The sequence below is a fragment of the Drosophila bipectinata genome, chromosome 4 (genome assembly GCF_030179905.1).
Source record: "Drosophila bipectinata strain 14024-0381.07 chromosome 4, DbipHiC1v2, whole genome shotgun sequence".
Lineage (NCBI taxonomy): Eukaryota > Metazoa > Arthropoda > Insecta > Diptera > Drosophilidae > Drosophila > Drosophila bipectinata.
Genome location: NC_091740.1, coordinates 725,644 through 739,967, shown reverse-complemented (window position 1 = coordinate 739,967; position 14,324 = coordinate 725,644). Strand labels below are relative to the sequence as shown.

The 14,324-nt window shown below is 40.3% G+C and overlaps 2 protein-coding genes across 9 annotated transcripts in view; one reads left to right on the top strand and one right to left on the bottom strand.

The window, feature by feature from the left end:
• Nucleotides 1-1,025: 1,025 nt before the first annotated feature.
• LOC108121638 (glutamate receptor ionotropic, kainate 2) overlaps nucleotides 1,026-14,324 on the top strand; it is a 270,475-nt gene continuing 257,176 nt past the window's right edge. For 6 of the 7 annotated variants that reach the window (XR_011443565.1, XR_006246427.2, XM_070282470.1 and 3 more), the window contains exons 1-3: nucleotides 1,026-1,621; nucleotides 1,676-1,808; nucleotides 1,873-2,286. Coding sequence is in view for 5 of the 7 variants with exons in the window: in XM_070282470.1 (XP_070138571.1) it covers nucleotides 1,619-1,621; nucleotides 1,676-1,808; nucleotides 1,873-2,286 (550 nt within the window). In the remaining 2 variants the exon portion in view is untranslated. Of the gene's footprint in view, nucleotides 1,622-1,675; nucleotides 1,809-1,872; nucleotides 2,287-14,324 lie in introns of those variants that run through there. The other variant, XM_070282469.1, reaches the window with a different exon arrangement.
• LOC108126889 (uncharacterized) lies at nucleotides 5,289-9,505 on the bottom strand. Of its 2 annotated transcripts, XR_011443566.1 has the most exons (3): nucleotides 9,355-9,505; nucleotides 5,440-9,303; nucleotides 5,289-5,388 (listed from the first exon to the last, which is right to left on the bottom strand). XR_011443566.1 is itself a non-coding variant. In XM_070282472.1 (2 exons), the coding sequence occupies exon 2, from the start codon at nucleotides 8,799-8,801 to the stop codon at nucleotides 5,628-5,630; it is 3,174 nt and encodes a 1,057-aa protein (XP_070138573.1). In that variant the 5' UTR covers nucleotides 8,802-9,303; nucleotides 9,355-9,505; the 3' UTR covers nucleotides 5,289-5,627. The 2 variants fall into 2 exon arrangements, 1 of the variants encoding a protein (XP_070138573.1); XM_070282472.1 differs by having other exon boundaries at nucleotides 5,289-9,303.

Genomic DNA, 14,324 nt, shown 5'->3' with positions numbered 1-14,324 from the left:
ATAATGCCTCTAACATGTCAGGGATTTAAAAAGGTTTACAAGCCGAAATTCAAGAACAAGCTCAATTTGCTATGTTTGTTCCTTGTGCAGCTTCATTTAGTTTGGTAGGAACCTCGTCTGCTGAGTCTTATACAGAGGCCTGCCACTTTTTTATGTTGCTAGAGTTAGAGTTAAAAAATTAACGATTTAGATAGGAAGAGGAAAAGCACTCAAGAAAACCACTCGACCGATCGTTATGAAATTTGGTAGGTTGGATTATCTGACCAAAAATAGAATCTGCATAAATTTTCAGCTTTCTATCTTCAAAAACACGAAAGTTGGGTCATTTCCGATCAATCAGTTATATGGCAGCTATAAGATATAGTCGGCCGATCCGGGCCGTTCCGACTTATATACTGCGTGCAAAGGGAAGAAGGGTGCAAAGTTTCTAGACGATAGCTTTAAAACTGAGAGACTAGTTCGCGTAGAAACAGACAGACGGACATGCTCATATCAAATAAGGAGGTGATCCTGATCAGGAATATATATACTTTATAGGGTCGGAGATGTCTCCTTCACTGCGTTGCATACTTTTGACCAAAATTATAATACCCTCTGCAATGGTATAAATATAAGTATGTTCATGATCTCTCAAAATTTGATACTATCCGAGTATATCACTAATTCCGATAAATTTTTTCGGAGCTATACATTAATTTGTATGGCCATGTTGGAGTGCCTCAAAGGGACCATGATAACTTAGAACTCGTTTTTCTCAAAACAGCAAAAAACAGCGAAACTTCTCGAAAATGGATAAACATATCGGTCATAAAGGCTTACACAATCGTCTTGGATACACTACACACTGTGTAGTACACAGGTAATGAGCAAATAAATTTATTTTAAAATATATATTTCTATTTTTTTCAACAATTCAAATACAAATTTTCAGCAAAAAGTATTTTGTTTAAAGTTCAGCCATTTTGTCAAAAATAGGAATTTTTTTTAATCCTTCGTTCAGTACCTGCATTTATGAATTCTTTAAAAGAATCAATTTTTAGATTTTGCATATTCCAAACCGACAAAAACGAGATAACCGCAAATGCTTTATTTTTCCAAGACGTTTCTTGCACGGCTACAGAATATTGGAAAATATTTTTGGATGATCGACCTGCTATTATCATCCTAAAAGTAGTTTCTGTTTAGTAAATAATAATTTTCTTAAAACAGCTTAAGGTATTTTCGTTGCAGTTTAAAAAATGCTGAATTTTCGGGTCGCGGTTGCGTGAAGGTTAAGATATCATCGAAATAAAACTCATTTCGGCATAATTATTACGGCATTAATTTATGTAAACTTACTACCCATTCACTGTACAATACTCGGCATAATAAGCTATGCACAAAGCAAAAGCTTTTTATCGAACAAGCCTCGAAAAGTTTCACATCAAATGTGTCCATCGCTATAATAAACAAGCCAAGTTTTTTTACACCAAAAGCTTTTAGTTAAACACAGAAGCTCTTTGTGAGCTTTCAATTGACTTTAATTGCAGGGGTTGGACACAGAGTTTCACAATAAATAATACGTTTACATTTGCATAAATAAATTTATTAAATATATAAATTTCAATTTCATCAAATAATGGTATGTCTCTACCATAAATTATTTTGAATAAATACTTATTATATTTGTTTTAAGATACTATCGAATCGGAATTCATTATTAAATAAACAAAATGTAGACCGTGGTTTTCTTGGATTACTATGTTATTGTTATATACTGTTATCAAAGATTTTACATGTCTATGCTTTGCCACCAGTGATTCGAGTTGGTAAGTTTAGACAACTGAAATTTAGTTGTCAGTAACTAATTTTATTATATCGATTTTTTTAAAGGCGCAATATTTACGGAAGAAGAGAGAGAAAGCAGTGTCGAATCTGCTTTTAAGTATGCCATATATCGAATAAACAAAGAAAAAATACTTCTTCCAAATACCCAGCTTGTTTATGACATTGAATATGTCCCTCGCGAAGACTCTTTTAGAACCACAAAAAAGGTTTGCAGGCAACTTGAAACGGGAGTCCAAGCCATTTTTGGACCAACTGATCCACTTCTTGCTGCTCATGTTCAGTCTATATGCGAGGCATACGACATACCCCACATTGAAGCTCGTATCGATCTTGAATATAACTCTAAAGAATTTTCGGTCAATTTATTCCCATCCCTCAAGCTCCTAACACTTGCTTACAAAGACCTAATGGTATACCTAAACTGGACAAAGGTGGCAATTATATATGAAGAAGATTACGGTAAGTGTTTCTAAATTACTATAACTATACTTTTATTGAGAGTAATATACTTTTGGTCAAAAATGTGCTATGCAATAAAAGGGACATCTACGAAATTATATATATATATATGTATCCATATATATCCATATATATACCATATATATATGGTATATATATAATTATATATAAAATATCTTCTCTAAAATAGTTCGAAAAAAATGTATTATTTTTTGAGTTTCGGTTTTTATACAGTGTGATTCTTTAAAACTGCTTAGAATTTCAGAAAAACTGCTTAGAATGTTAGAATTTTAGAACTAACTTAACTTTGGGGCTCTAAGTTCTTTTTATAGGTACCCTTGCTTAAGCTTTTTGCAGATCAAAGCTTCAAAGAAACTTTTCTCTCTGTGAGGCTTTGTTCTCTGAAGGAAGTCGATTGAATTGGAATCTGTTACATGGAGGTGTCAGTTAACAAGGAAGGCTTTGGATCTCAATTATTCGAGGTGACAAGAAAAATGTGAAATTTCTTATGAAGAATGGTTTCAGCTGTTTAGTTATATTTCACTTAAGAGAACTGAGAAAGATTTGCATCGGGATTCTGTTTACCCAAATATTATTGTATAATATAATATTTGAAATGAGGCTGTTTTCAGCAGAATTAAATATTTATGTTTTTACAAAAATTGCAATGAGGCTATTTGCAGCGGTATTACGAATTTCAAGACTAAAAGCTTTAGCTTCGGTTTACAAAACTTATTGATGTACAATTAAAGAGGTTTTGTTGATATGTTACTATATATATTATATATTCAATATATATACTAATATACCATATATATATACATATATATACGTATATATATACATATATATATTTTTTGATCAGAGTCTTCTTCTGAGCATTGTGAAAGGTTTTGATTTTAAAAAATCACATTAAACAAGTAAGGAAAGCTAACTTGAATCATGCAAGTTGATATACCCTTGCAGTTAAAACCGGATATATATAGCAAAAATCGGAAATAGTTGGCCGATCCTTAATATAATCTGTAAAAAGTTTAAACTTTCTATCTTAAAGGGGGGACTTTCTATCTTAAAGTAACAGGCCAAATGAAAAAGCCAATCGAAAATTTGTAACTGAGGTTTTTTTATAATATATTTAAAGTACAAAATACATTTTTTTTTAATAAATCGAAAACAAAATTGCGGCTTTGCAGCCTTTACTCGTCGGCCCTATTTTTTTAAAGGGGGTCCATGGCCGAACAGCTAACGTCCTTAATTTTTGATCTAGAGCAAAAAATCAAGTTTGGTTAGTTTCTGTACATCAACGGTTATCGACACACGTAGGATTTTTTCGATATATTGATTTTTTGCAAAAAAAAAAAAAAAAAAAAATTGAAAAAAAATTTTAATTTTCACGAACAAAAAATGTTACAAAATTGTTGATAAAAAAAAAAAATAAGCAATTAAAAAAACATCCTACGTGTGTCGATAGACATAGGTATTCTGAGTATACTGTTCTAAGTTGTTCGAGTTTATGTCCGGCCAACTCAAAAAAAGCGGTTTCGAGAAAAACGCGTTTAAAGTTTTAAGTACTGTGGAATATACCTGTGAGGCATCGCCGCACTTTGCCGGACTCTATCTTTTGATATGTTATTTTAAGACCCTAAAGAATTTTTTTAAGCGAAAAAAAAAATGTTTGATTTTTCCAAAACTTTACTCAGATTTCCCCATAAGAAAAAAAAGTTGAGTCATTCCCAATCGTTCAGTTGTATGTCCAGCTATAAGATATTATAGGCCGATTCCGTAAATCCGGAAATCTCGAAAAAAAGAACCCGTAGAATCCCAACTCTCTAACTTTTCCTATAACTATGTGTCAGCTATAGGATATAGTCGGCTGAGACTTGTTTGCGTAGAAACCAGAGCTCGCAAATAACAGTTGACAGTTTCTTGTAGTCACCAAAAAACTGTTTTTTGCAGGGACCGTAATTATTATAATTTCTAAAATAAAAATTAAAAAATAAAAATTATTTGTTGATTTTTATGACAAAAATTGAAATATAACTCTTATTTTCAATTTTTATAATAATAATTAAAAATAAGAATTATTTTTCAATTTTTGCTAAAAAAAAAAAAAATTACAAATTATGATTCAATTTTTATTATAAAAATTGATACAAAAATTGAATGCGAATAACTTCTGAACCGAGTGGACTATTAAAAACCCGCTTACATATTTATGATCTGTGGCGCAGTACCTTTCAAATGATGTATCGAACGTCCTGAAAGGTCATAATCAAGGATTCTTCAATTATTCAATTTATTTAGTTATATTTCTACTAGAAATTCTCAACTCTGTACACACCCATTTTCAAGTACACACCGAGTTTCTTAAGATTCTTTCGATTATATTGAAATATTTGTTGTATATTTCTTAATTTTCCATTTATTTAGTTTTAAAAACAACAGTTTCTTTATGGACTCCGATGATAAGTTATAAGTTAGCAAATTGGACTGCAGGAGAATATAATGGAATACTGGGAAGGCAAAAAGTTTACTTATCCTCGGCTCTACCAACTAGCAAAAGTGTTGCATAGTGTGCCTGCTACCCAGGTTTCGGTAGAAAGAGCATTTTCTGCACTTAAATTGGTACTTCCGGATTTACGGTGTAACTTATCATCGGAGTCCATAAAGAAACTGTTGTTTTTGAAACTAAATAAATAGAAAATTAAAAAATTTACAACAAATATTTCAATATAATCGAAAGAATCTTAAGAAACTCGGTGTGTACTTGAAAATGGGTGTGTACAGAGTTGAGAATTTCTAGTAGAAATATAACTAAATAAATTGAATAATTGAAGAATCCTTGATTATGTCCTTTGAGGACGTTCGATACATCAATTGAAAGGTACTGCGCCACAGATCATAAATATGTAAGCGGTTTTTTAATAGTCCACTCGGTTCAGAAGTTATTCGCATTCAATTTTTGTTTTCAATTTTTATAATAAAAATTGAATCATGTTGTTTTGTGTCATGTGGAGTTGCCTTAAACGGCTCCCCACACGCGTAGGTCCGAAGAAAGGGGTACTTCAAAGGCCTTGGCTGTGGCTAACGGAACGTTTTATTCTATAAATTCATACATTAGTTTACAATTCAAATATTAATTCCTCTTCTTACCGCAGTGTGCCCTCCTACAATCAACAAAACAATGAATGGCACTTTTTGGCGGCATTCACATAACCGCGATTGATAAGCCCGTACTTCCGATAACTTAAAATACTACATCTCCTAATAATACTGACTTAACTATCGATAACAATGTTTTTGACCGTCGACATCCCCGACCCCGTGAAGACCCGCTTCACTCAAATCCAAACTCCAAGTTTAGAGACGGGCCGCAACATTGTCCAAGATAGTCCATTAGCTCCATCCATCTCCATCGGCTCCGCTGTAGACCTCCTCCACGATGCCCTTGCGCCACTCTCGTCTGGGCAAGGCAGGATCGCAGACGAAGACCATATCGCCCTGGCGGATGGGCTCCGTTCCCTGGCACCACTTCTCGCGGCGCACAAGCGCAGGCAGGTACTCCATGGTGGGACTCCACATGGTCCCTCGGCGCGACTTCTTCCAGGGTATGGCGCAGCACTCGCTTGACGCAATGCACCATCTGCTCCCACACTCCGCCTCTGTATCCTCTCACTCTCGAACGCGTCTCCAAATCGTCTGGCCTCCTTGTCGGCTCCCACGAAGTTCTTGCTCACCTCGTACACATTCGGGTCTCGATCGTCGTTACCATCTCTCCAAAGGAATCGTTGGGAACATCGATCTCCAACCTTGGCTGCAGCATTCAAAACAAGCCGGACCTCACCGGGCTTGTTCGGGGTTTCGACAGCGAATTGTGGCAAATCCCATAGCTTGTCACTCTTCACCGCGACCTCATCCGGCTGCAATTTCCGCGCATATTCTTTGGACACTTCCTTGATGATCCGATCGTATCCTAGCGCCAACGGCCCGTTGCGCTTCAACTTCTCGACGTTGATCAGCCGTCTGTGTGCCATCTCGTAGCTCCGTGGCAGCACAGCGTGGTCCTCCTTCCAGAGCAATCCCGTCTGGTCGCGACGCCCCACTTTCACCGTGGTGTCGTCGAGGATCCTTTGGGCCCGCGCGTCGTCGCTGGCTGCGACCGGTTGCGCGAGCTTCACACCAAAGCCTTCCATCTCGACGTAGTCCTCCACCATCTTTTCCATCGTGTCCTCCACTGACACGACTAGAAGGCAGGACCTCGGTGACGGCGTAGTCGATTGTCCACTTACTGGCCCAAACACAACCCATCCAAGCTCGGTTGCGGCCGCGAACGGTCCCTCTCTGGCAAACCGCCTCGTCCTAAGTGGCAATCCCAAATGTCCATGGTCCAGTCCGATGAGCATCTTCGGCACCACGTTGCTGTAGGGCTTCATCGGCAGGTGCGAATCCTTATGAACTCCCTGGACATCTCGTCGACATAACGTCTGCATCGGCAGACTCAGGCTCGAAACGGCGTACACGTTCCTCAACGGGTGACGAGTGGGCTTCCCAGCTCCACTGATCTCCAGGCTCACCACGTTGGTAGGCTCCCTGCTGGCTCTTCCTCCAAACCATTGTTCGATGTTCAGTTGTCGACGTTCGCCTTGCACTCCCAGATCCCTCCGTAGCTCGTCGTCGATCATCGTGACGGAGGATCCTTCATCTAATAGCGCGTATGTGTCCACCTGGCGACCAGCTCCGTACAGCGTTACTGGCAGTATACGGAAGAAAAGTCGGCCTCCTTTGACGTCAATACTCAAGTTCCTCTGCATGGGCGCCTCCGCTGGCTGCGGGGCCCTTCTCTCCTGGCTGTTCCTGCGGACAGCCGACTCCTGGGTCCTCTCGTGGTCCCTGTAACCACCTCGTGGCGAAGACCTCCTGTCCGGGCTGCGTCTGGAAACTGGTGACATCTGGTTCCCTCCGTTGTGGCGCCTGAAACCACCTTGCTGCTCCGGCCGTCTTCGCCCTTCGTCCTCTTCATGTAGCAGACGGTGATGCAATCTGCGGCATCCGTTGATCTGGCACTCGCCATGCACATCGCAGGATCTGGCCGCATGCCCACTCCGTAAGCATGTGAAGCAGAGCCGATGCCTCTTCACCATGCTCCATCTGCCCGGTGGCGAAGCTCCAATGAATTCGCTGCAACTCGTCGTAGCATGTTGACCTTCACAAATTGGACAACCTCCATGCCGGTCATCCCGCTGCTCGTATCCGTTCTGGTCGACGCTCGCGTGTAGAACTCGACGCCTCGGCTCCTTTCCATCGACGTCCAAAATCGTACACACGATGTTTGCGTACTCCTGTAGCCACGCGCTGAAGTGCGCTACAGTGGGAAAGGGCTGGATCGATGCAGCGTGCCTGGCCCAATCCACTCGTTTGCTGGTGGGAAGCTTTGCCACAAGCTCCTCCATGAGTGTGGGGTTTCCCAGATGTTGCTCCGCCTTCGCCGACTGCAAGAAGGCCGTGAGGTTACTCACTCTGGTTGCGAAGGGGACGATCCTCTCCAGTTGCTGCTCCGAAATCGGCTGCACCTCTCGCACGCTGTTCAGCTGGCTGCGTATTAGCTGCTCCGGTCGGCCAAACCTAAAGCGCAGCTGCTCCATCACGGCTCTGACATTCGCGGGGTGAATTAGCAGCGACTTCACAGTCTCGCGCGCCTCATCCTTCAGCGCCTTCAACAGCCTCGGGTTGTTCTCCAGGTCCGTGCAGTTGTACGCTTGGGTCGTCTCCACAAACGCACAATTAAAGATGGGCCAATCCTCGGGCTGCCCTCCAAATGTAGGCAAGTCCGGGAGCCTCCTTGGTCCATTAGCTTGGGTTCCATTCGGCGTCATCCAGGCGTAGGATCCAACAAATGGTGATGCAGTTGCTACGTTGTGGATGCTCCCGCCCGGTAGCGCGCATCCATGCGCTGTCTGCGCAACACTTGTAGCACACAGTGGGTTGCTAGTCGTTAGCAACGGTGGTCCACTCCAAGATGGCGGCAGCGTGTAGGTCCCACTGGTCGCACCGAAACTGCTATATGGGTCCGGCCCGACCCCGATAGTTGGTGCCTCACCGTTCGATGTGGCGGTTAATGGCGGTCCGCTCCACGATGGCGGCCGCTCCGACGCTCCACTGTTGGCGCCATTTGCGCTTGGGCCAACTGCGATTGGCGCGCAATTGGCGGTGCTTGCTGCGTCCATGGCTTTGACCTTCTTCAGCTCGTTCTCCAACGCCGTAATCCTCTCCAATAGGTACGCCGTGAGTGGCTGGCTCACCTCCGGCTCTGAACTCGCAGCTGCTGTTACAGTGCTCCTTGGTTGGGACGCTACTGTAGTCGCTGTAGTGGCTGGGCGAGAAATGGCCGCCGCCGTGGTTATGTTGACCCTTGGCCGGCTTTCTGCTGCACTACTCACTGGCTGCTGATCCGCTCGCGTTGTAGGTGTGGCTTCCCCTCCGTTCAGCCGGGAACTCCTCCTGGGGGAATGCTGCATCTCGAGATATCCAAATCCAAATATAATATGGTCCAAATATGGCGCTGCCCTAGCGCTCCAAAATGGCGCTGCCCTAGCGCTCCAAAATGGCGGACCTGTGCCGTCTGGCCGCTGATGCTTGGCGCTCCTTGCGCCTCCTGACGCTGGCTGCGTCTCCTGAACCGACGCTGGCTGCGTCTCCTAAACCGACGCTGGCTGCGTCTCCGTGTCGCTGGCTGCGACTCCGTCCGTACTCAGTGTTTGGCGCTGGCTGCGCCGTCTATGTCGCTGGCTGCGACTCCTCTGCTGGTACGGGAACTGCGCTCCGTGCGCTCCTGGCAACTCTCTAGCTGGTCGTCGAGCCGTCCTCCAGCGCAAGTTGCCCTTGCAGTCTCCCTAGGACTGCGAATAAAAGCTGTTGTTTTGTGTCATGTGGAGTTGCCTTAAACGGCTCCCCACACGCGTAGGTCCGAAGAAAGGGGTACTTCAAAGGCCTTGGCTGTGGCTAACGGAACGTTTTATTCTATAAATTCATACATTAGTTTACAATTCAAATATTAATTCCTCTTCTTACCGCAGTGTGCCCTCCTACAATCAACAAAACAATGAATGGCACTTTTTGGCGGCATTCACATAACCGCGATTGATAAGCCCGTACTTCCGATAACTTAAAATACTACATCTCCTAATAATACTGACTTAACTATCGATAACAATGTTTTTGACCGTCGACAGAATCATAACAATTATTTTCAATTTTATTAATAAAAATTGAATAATAATTTTTATTTGTTTTTTTTTTAAATAAAAATTGAAAAATAATTCTTATTCTTAATTATTATTATAAAAATTAAAAATAAAAGTTAGATTTTAATTTTAGCAATTGAAATCGAAATAAAACTTTATTGAGTTTCTGGATGCACCGTTAAAAAATGGTATATGTGTCCTTTTCCCACTCCCCACAAAGGCTTTTTTGTGGTTCAATTTTTTTGAACTCATAAGTCTTATTGAGAGGGCTTTTTCAGCGCTTCACTACATTTAAAGCGAGCGACGAAGCTCTTTAAGTGCGGAAACTTTAAATTCTCTACTTGTTGTTAAGCTAAATACTGAATAAATAATAAATATAATGTTAAGATTTAATAAATTTGTTGAAGCTGTTACTAAACGTTATTTAAACTCTACTTAAAACAAAGCGTTCAGTTGAATCGCTCACTCTAGGTTGTTGTTGAGTGAGCATAAAAACAACCCCTAAACGGAGAACAGTTAACCGAAAACAAAATAAGGAGCAACGAAAAGTTCAGTTCAGAGCGAGAGCACACGAGTATTGTCTTTTTTTGTTGTGTTAGTGAGCAGACCGAAACACGAAAAACGGTCAACTGTTATTTGCGAGCTCTAGTAGAAACAGACAAAAGGACAGACGGACATGCTTTTATCAACTTAGGAGGGGATCCTGATTTTACCATGACAGAGGGTATCATAGCCTTGCAGAGGGTATTCTAATTTTTGTATAAAGGGCCCAACTCTCTAAAGAGAGACATCGTCGACACTATAAAGTCTATATACTTTTGACTCAATATCACCTTGTCAGTTAAAAAGGTCAAGGTCAAAAATCAAGAAAGAAAAGCTAACTTTGGGCGGAGCCAATAATCGAATATAAATCGCAAATAAAGCATATAGTGGGCCGATCCTTATGAGAATATCGCAATAAAACCAGTTTAATAGAATACGAAAATCTCGAAATAAAACCCAATCTTCTATCTTCAAAAATACCAAGTTGGTATTTTTACCAAAACCCATTTCCGATAGTTTAGTTATATGGCACCTATATCATTTAGTCGACCGGTCTTTGGTCAGTATTCCATCAACTCACCAAAAATAGAATAGAATCATTAGGAAGCTCCAATCTTCAAAAACACGAAAGTTGGGTCATTTCGGATTTTTCAGTTATATAGCAGCCATAGGATATACTTGTAGTCCTATATTTGGACTTGAAAATTATTAAATTTGGTATGTCGTATTATTTTGCCAAAAAAGTATTTATAGATAATCCGGACTCTCTAATTCTAAAAACGCCAAAGTTATAGCATTTCCGATCAATCAGTAATATGGCATCTATAAGATTGTTTTGAAAATATTGCTAACCTATGCCTCATGTTTTAGCGTGCGCGTACAGACACAAAATACATATTTACATATAGCCAAAGAATTCTAAATTTTCTGATTGTCGTGGATCCCAATACGTGTCACATCAAATGAAAGGTATTATTTTCCTTATTTAATTATACCTTTATAATACCAGGGTATTAAGGGTATGCAAAACCCAATCTTCTATCTTCAAAAATACCAAGTTGGTATTTTTACCAAAACCCATTTCCGATAGTTTAGTTATATGGCACCTATATCATTTAGTCGACCGGTCTTTGGTCAGTATTCGATCAACTCACCAAAAATAGAATAGAATCATTAGGAAGCTCCAATCTTCAAAAACACGAAAGTTGGGTCATTTCGGATTTTTCAGTTATATAGCAGCCATAGGATATACTTGTAGTCCTATATTTGGACTTGAAAATTATTAAATTTGGTATGTCGTATTATTTTGCCAAAAAAGTATTTATAGATAATCCGGACTCTCTAATTCTAAAAACGCCAAAGTTATAGCATTTCCGATCAATCAGTAATATGGCATCTATAAGATTGTTTTGAAAATATTGCTAACCTATGCCTCATGTTTTAGCGTGCGCGTACAGACACAAAATACATATTTACATATAGCCAAAGAATTCTAAATTTTCTGATTGTCGTGGATCCCAATACGTGTCACATCAAATGAAAGGTATTATTTTCCTTATTTAATTATACCTTTGCATACCCTTAATACCCTGGTATTATATTTTGGTTAAAAGTGTGCTACTAGTGTGCGAATTTTTTTATATCTGACACAAGTTTGCGAGGGGATTGCTTACATTCTAATAGTTCGAACTCGGCTGTAAGACAAAAAGCGCCACATATTTTTTATACTCGTAGTATAAAATCTAATATATAAAATTCTCATGTTATGTGTTAGTCATTATATTCCTCCGAAATGGCTCAACCGATTTTCGTGAAATTTTGTATATAGTAAATCCGTTAGGGCTGAGGATCGGAGAACATCTATTTTTTATTCCCTTAAATGTTAAGAGGGGGATTAAATAATAAATTTAATTATACTCCTCCGAAATGGCTGCACTTATATAACAGTAAGCGTGTGAGCGGCTATTCTGCTAATTCCAAAGTGATTATTGGTACTTTGGAAAAGGAATGCCTGTACTGTCGTACACTTAAATTTATAAATGAGCCAGTTGGGATGTGTTGCTGGGATCAGTTGGGATCAGGAAAAGTACAACTACCCGAAATTAAAACACCACCTAAACCATTACTCGGTTTACTAATTGGTAAAGATCCAGATTCTAGGCTGTCCCTGAAGTCAATTTGTACATTTAATTCTTACATTGAAAATGTTTAGTCGTAAGTTGTTTAAAAAATAATATGTGAGGGAAATACATAGAACTCGCAACTTGGGCTACTTAGCTATGAGACGGGGCATAGCAAGCTACGAGCAAATAAAGTAACCCCCAACGAGCCCGAGCTGCAAGATATCTACGTGTGTTCCTTACGCCCATACTTATGAGAAATATTTGAATTGTACCGCCTAAAGATATTATCGCTCTGTTAAGTACTCGTTCTTGTTACTCGCTGCGTCGCAGTTTTGAAGGAAAGAATAGAAGGAGCAGATAGAAACTAGTAATAAATGAACTTCCATTGAATTCGGTTGATGTGTTTCTACTGGGACCATAGATGCTGGCCTGAAACAGGCATTTTCGCAGTTTGCCATTTTGGAGCAAACATTTTTTGGCGCCCCCGGGTGGACCCAGAAGGACGTATCATCATATTTACATAGCAGATAAGCTATACGTCCATCCGTAATCTCAGTTTGGGATGGACGACACGCCGCTGGAATTCATCGTTCATATAGCAGATCAGCTTTACATATATACATTCACCGTGGAATCTCAGTTTGGGCTTGTACTGGACACGCCGCTGGATTTCGCTAATCGCTAAGTAACAAATTGATAGCATTTCGGTAAATGAACTACATACATAAGCCTGCAAAATATCAGCCAAGGCGTTAGTTTTGAGGCAAACACGTGTCAAGATTACAGGTAGGTTCTTTAGTTGCTTGTTGCCGTTCTTTCTCTCTTCACATGCACATACCATCACACACACATACATACAGCAAAAATACAGTTCATCGATCAGAGGGAGCTTTGAAAATCGTTGCAGCACCGTAATTAATCTTAGCCCGAGTTTTGTGGATTCGAGTTGTTCAATTTGTCTCTCTGCTGTAGAGTAACGGCTCACGCTTGGACTTCAGCTCACATACAATTCGGGTACAGTTATAACAAAGTTGCAAAGTTAAAATAAGATCAATCAATAACCTATCGCAACACTAGATAGCTGTGCTTTCTACTTGAGAATTCAATTTCAATTAAATCAGTGGGTGGCAAAGATTTACTTATATTGACATTTTAGCGTAAAATTGCATCATGGCTTCGAAGCGACGTTTAAGTCGTCAGCAAAGTTCAAGTGTACATGATGTCAATGATGGCAACGATCGTGCTAATTCATTACTCTCGCGTCTTGAAAGTGTTAAGGGTAACATAGACCGCATGGGAGAGTTTATGCAACAACAAATCGTATCCATTCGAGGCAGCGAATTAGAGTGCAGATTAGACATTTTAATCAATTACTTAAATCGTACATTTAACCTTGAAGAGGAAATTGAGTCCATTAATCCGGTATTGTCCTCGCGAGCTGAGCTTGAGGATAGGTGTGTAGCCACAAAATCGCTTTATATGTCAGCTAGTGTACAAAATCAAAGAATCAAGTTACTTAACTCGATCCTTAATACCACAAGCTCCCACAATAAAAATTTACCTCGAATGAATTTACCCAAGTTTTCCGGATGCTACTCAGAGTATAAGAACTTTATTGGTTTATTCACCAGTCTCATAGATAGCTCTCCAACTCTTAGCGACGTCGAAAAATTTAATCACCTGTTGTCATGTCTGGAGAAAGAAGCGTTGGAGACCGTGAAAGCATACCAAATAACTGAGACCAATTACCCAAAGGCACTATCTGCCTTGAATCGGGTGTACACATCGTCATGACCAAAGTGGACGCAAAAACTAAGTCTAAATGGGAAGAAAGTTTAAACTTTCAAAAAATCCCCCTTTGGCAGGACTGCCAAGATGCACTCAATAAACGCTACCAACATTTAGCCGCAGATGAAGCTACGTCAAGCACGCAAAGGTCTCGTAAGCTGGGGCGGCCAAATTCTTTAAATTCTTAAAAAACTTTAGTAAAACTTCCTTGTCCGTTGCCAATACTACTCGAAGCCAGGATCCAAAATGCTATTATTGCAAAGCTGTGGATCACTACATTCACGCGTGCAGTTCGTTTGTGGCCGCAACAGTTGGTACACGATTCAAATTCGCTAAGACATTC

Excerpts from the sequence above, each read along its gene's own strand:
- LOC108126889 (XM_070282472.1), bottom strand. The coding sequence starts at position 8,801 with ATGCAGCATTCCCCCAGGAGGAGTTCCCGGCTGAACGGAGGGGAAGCC.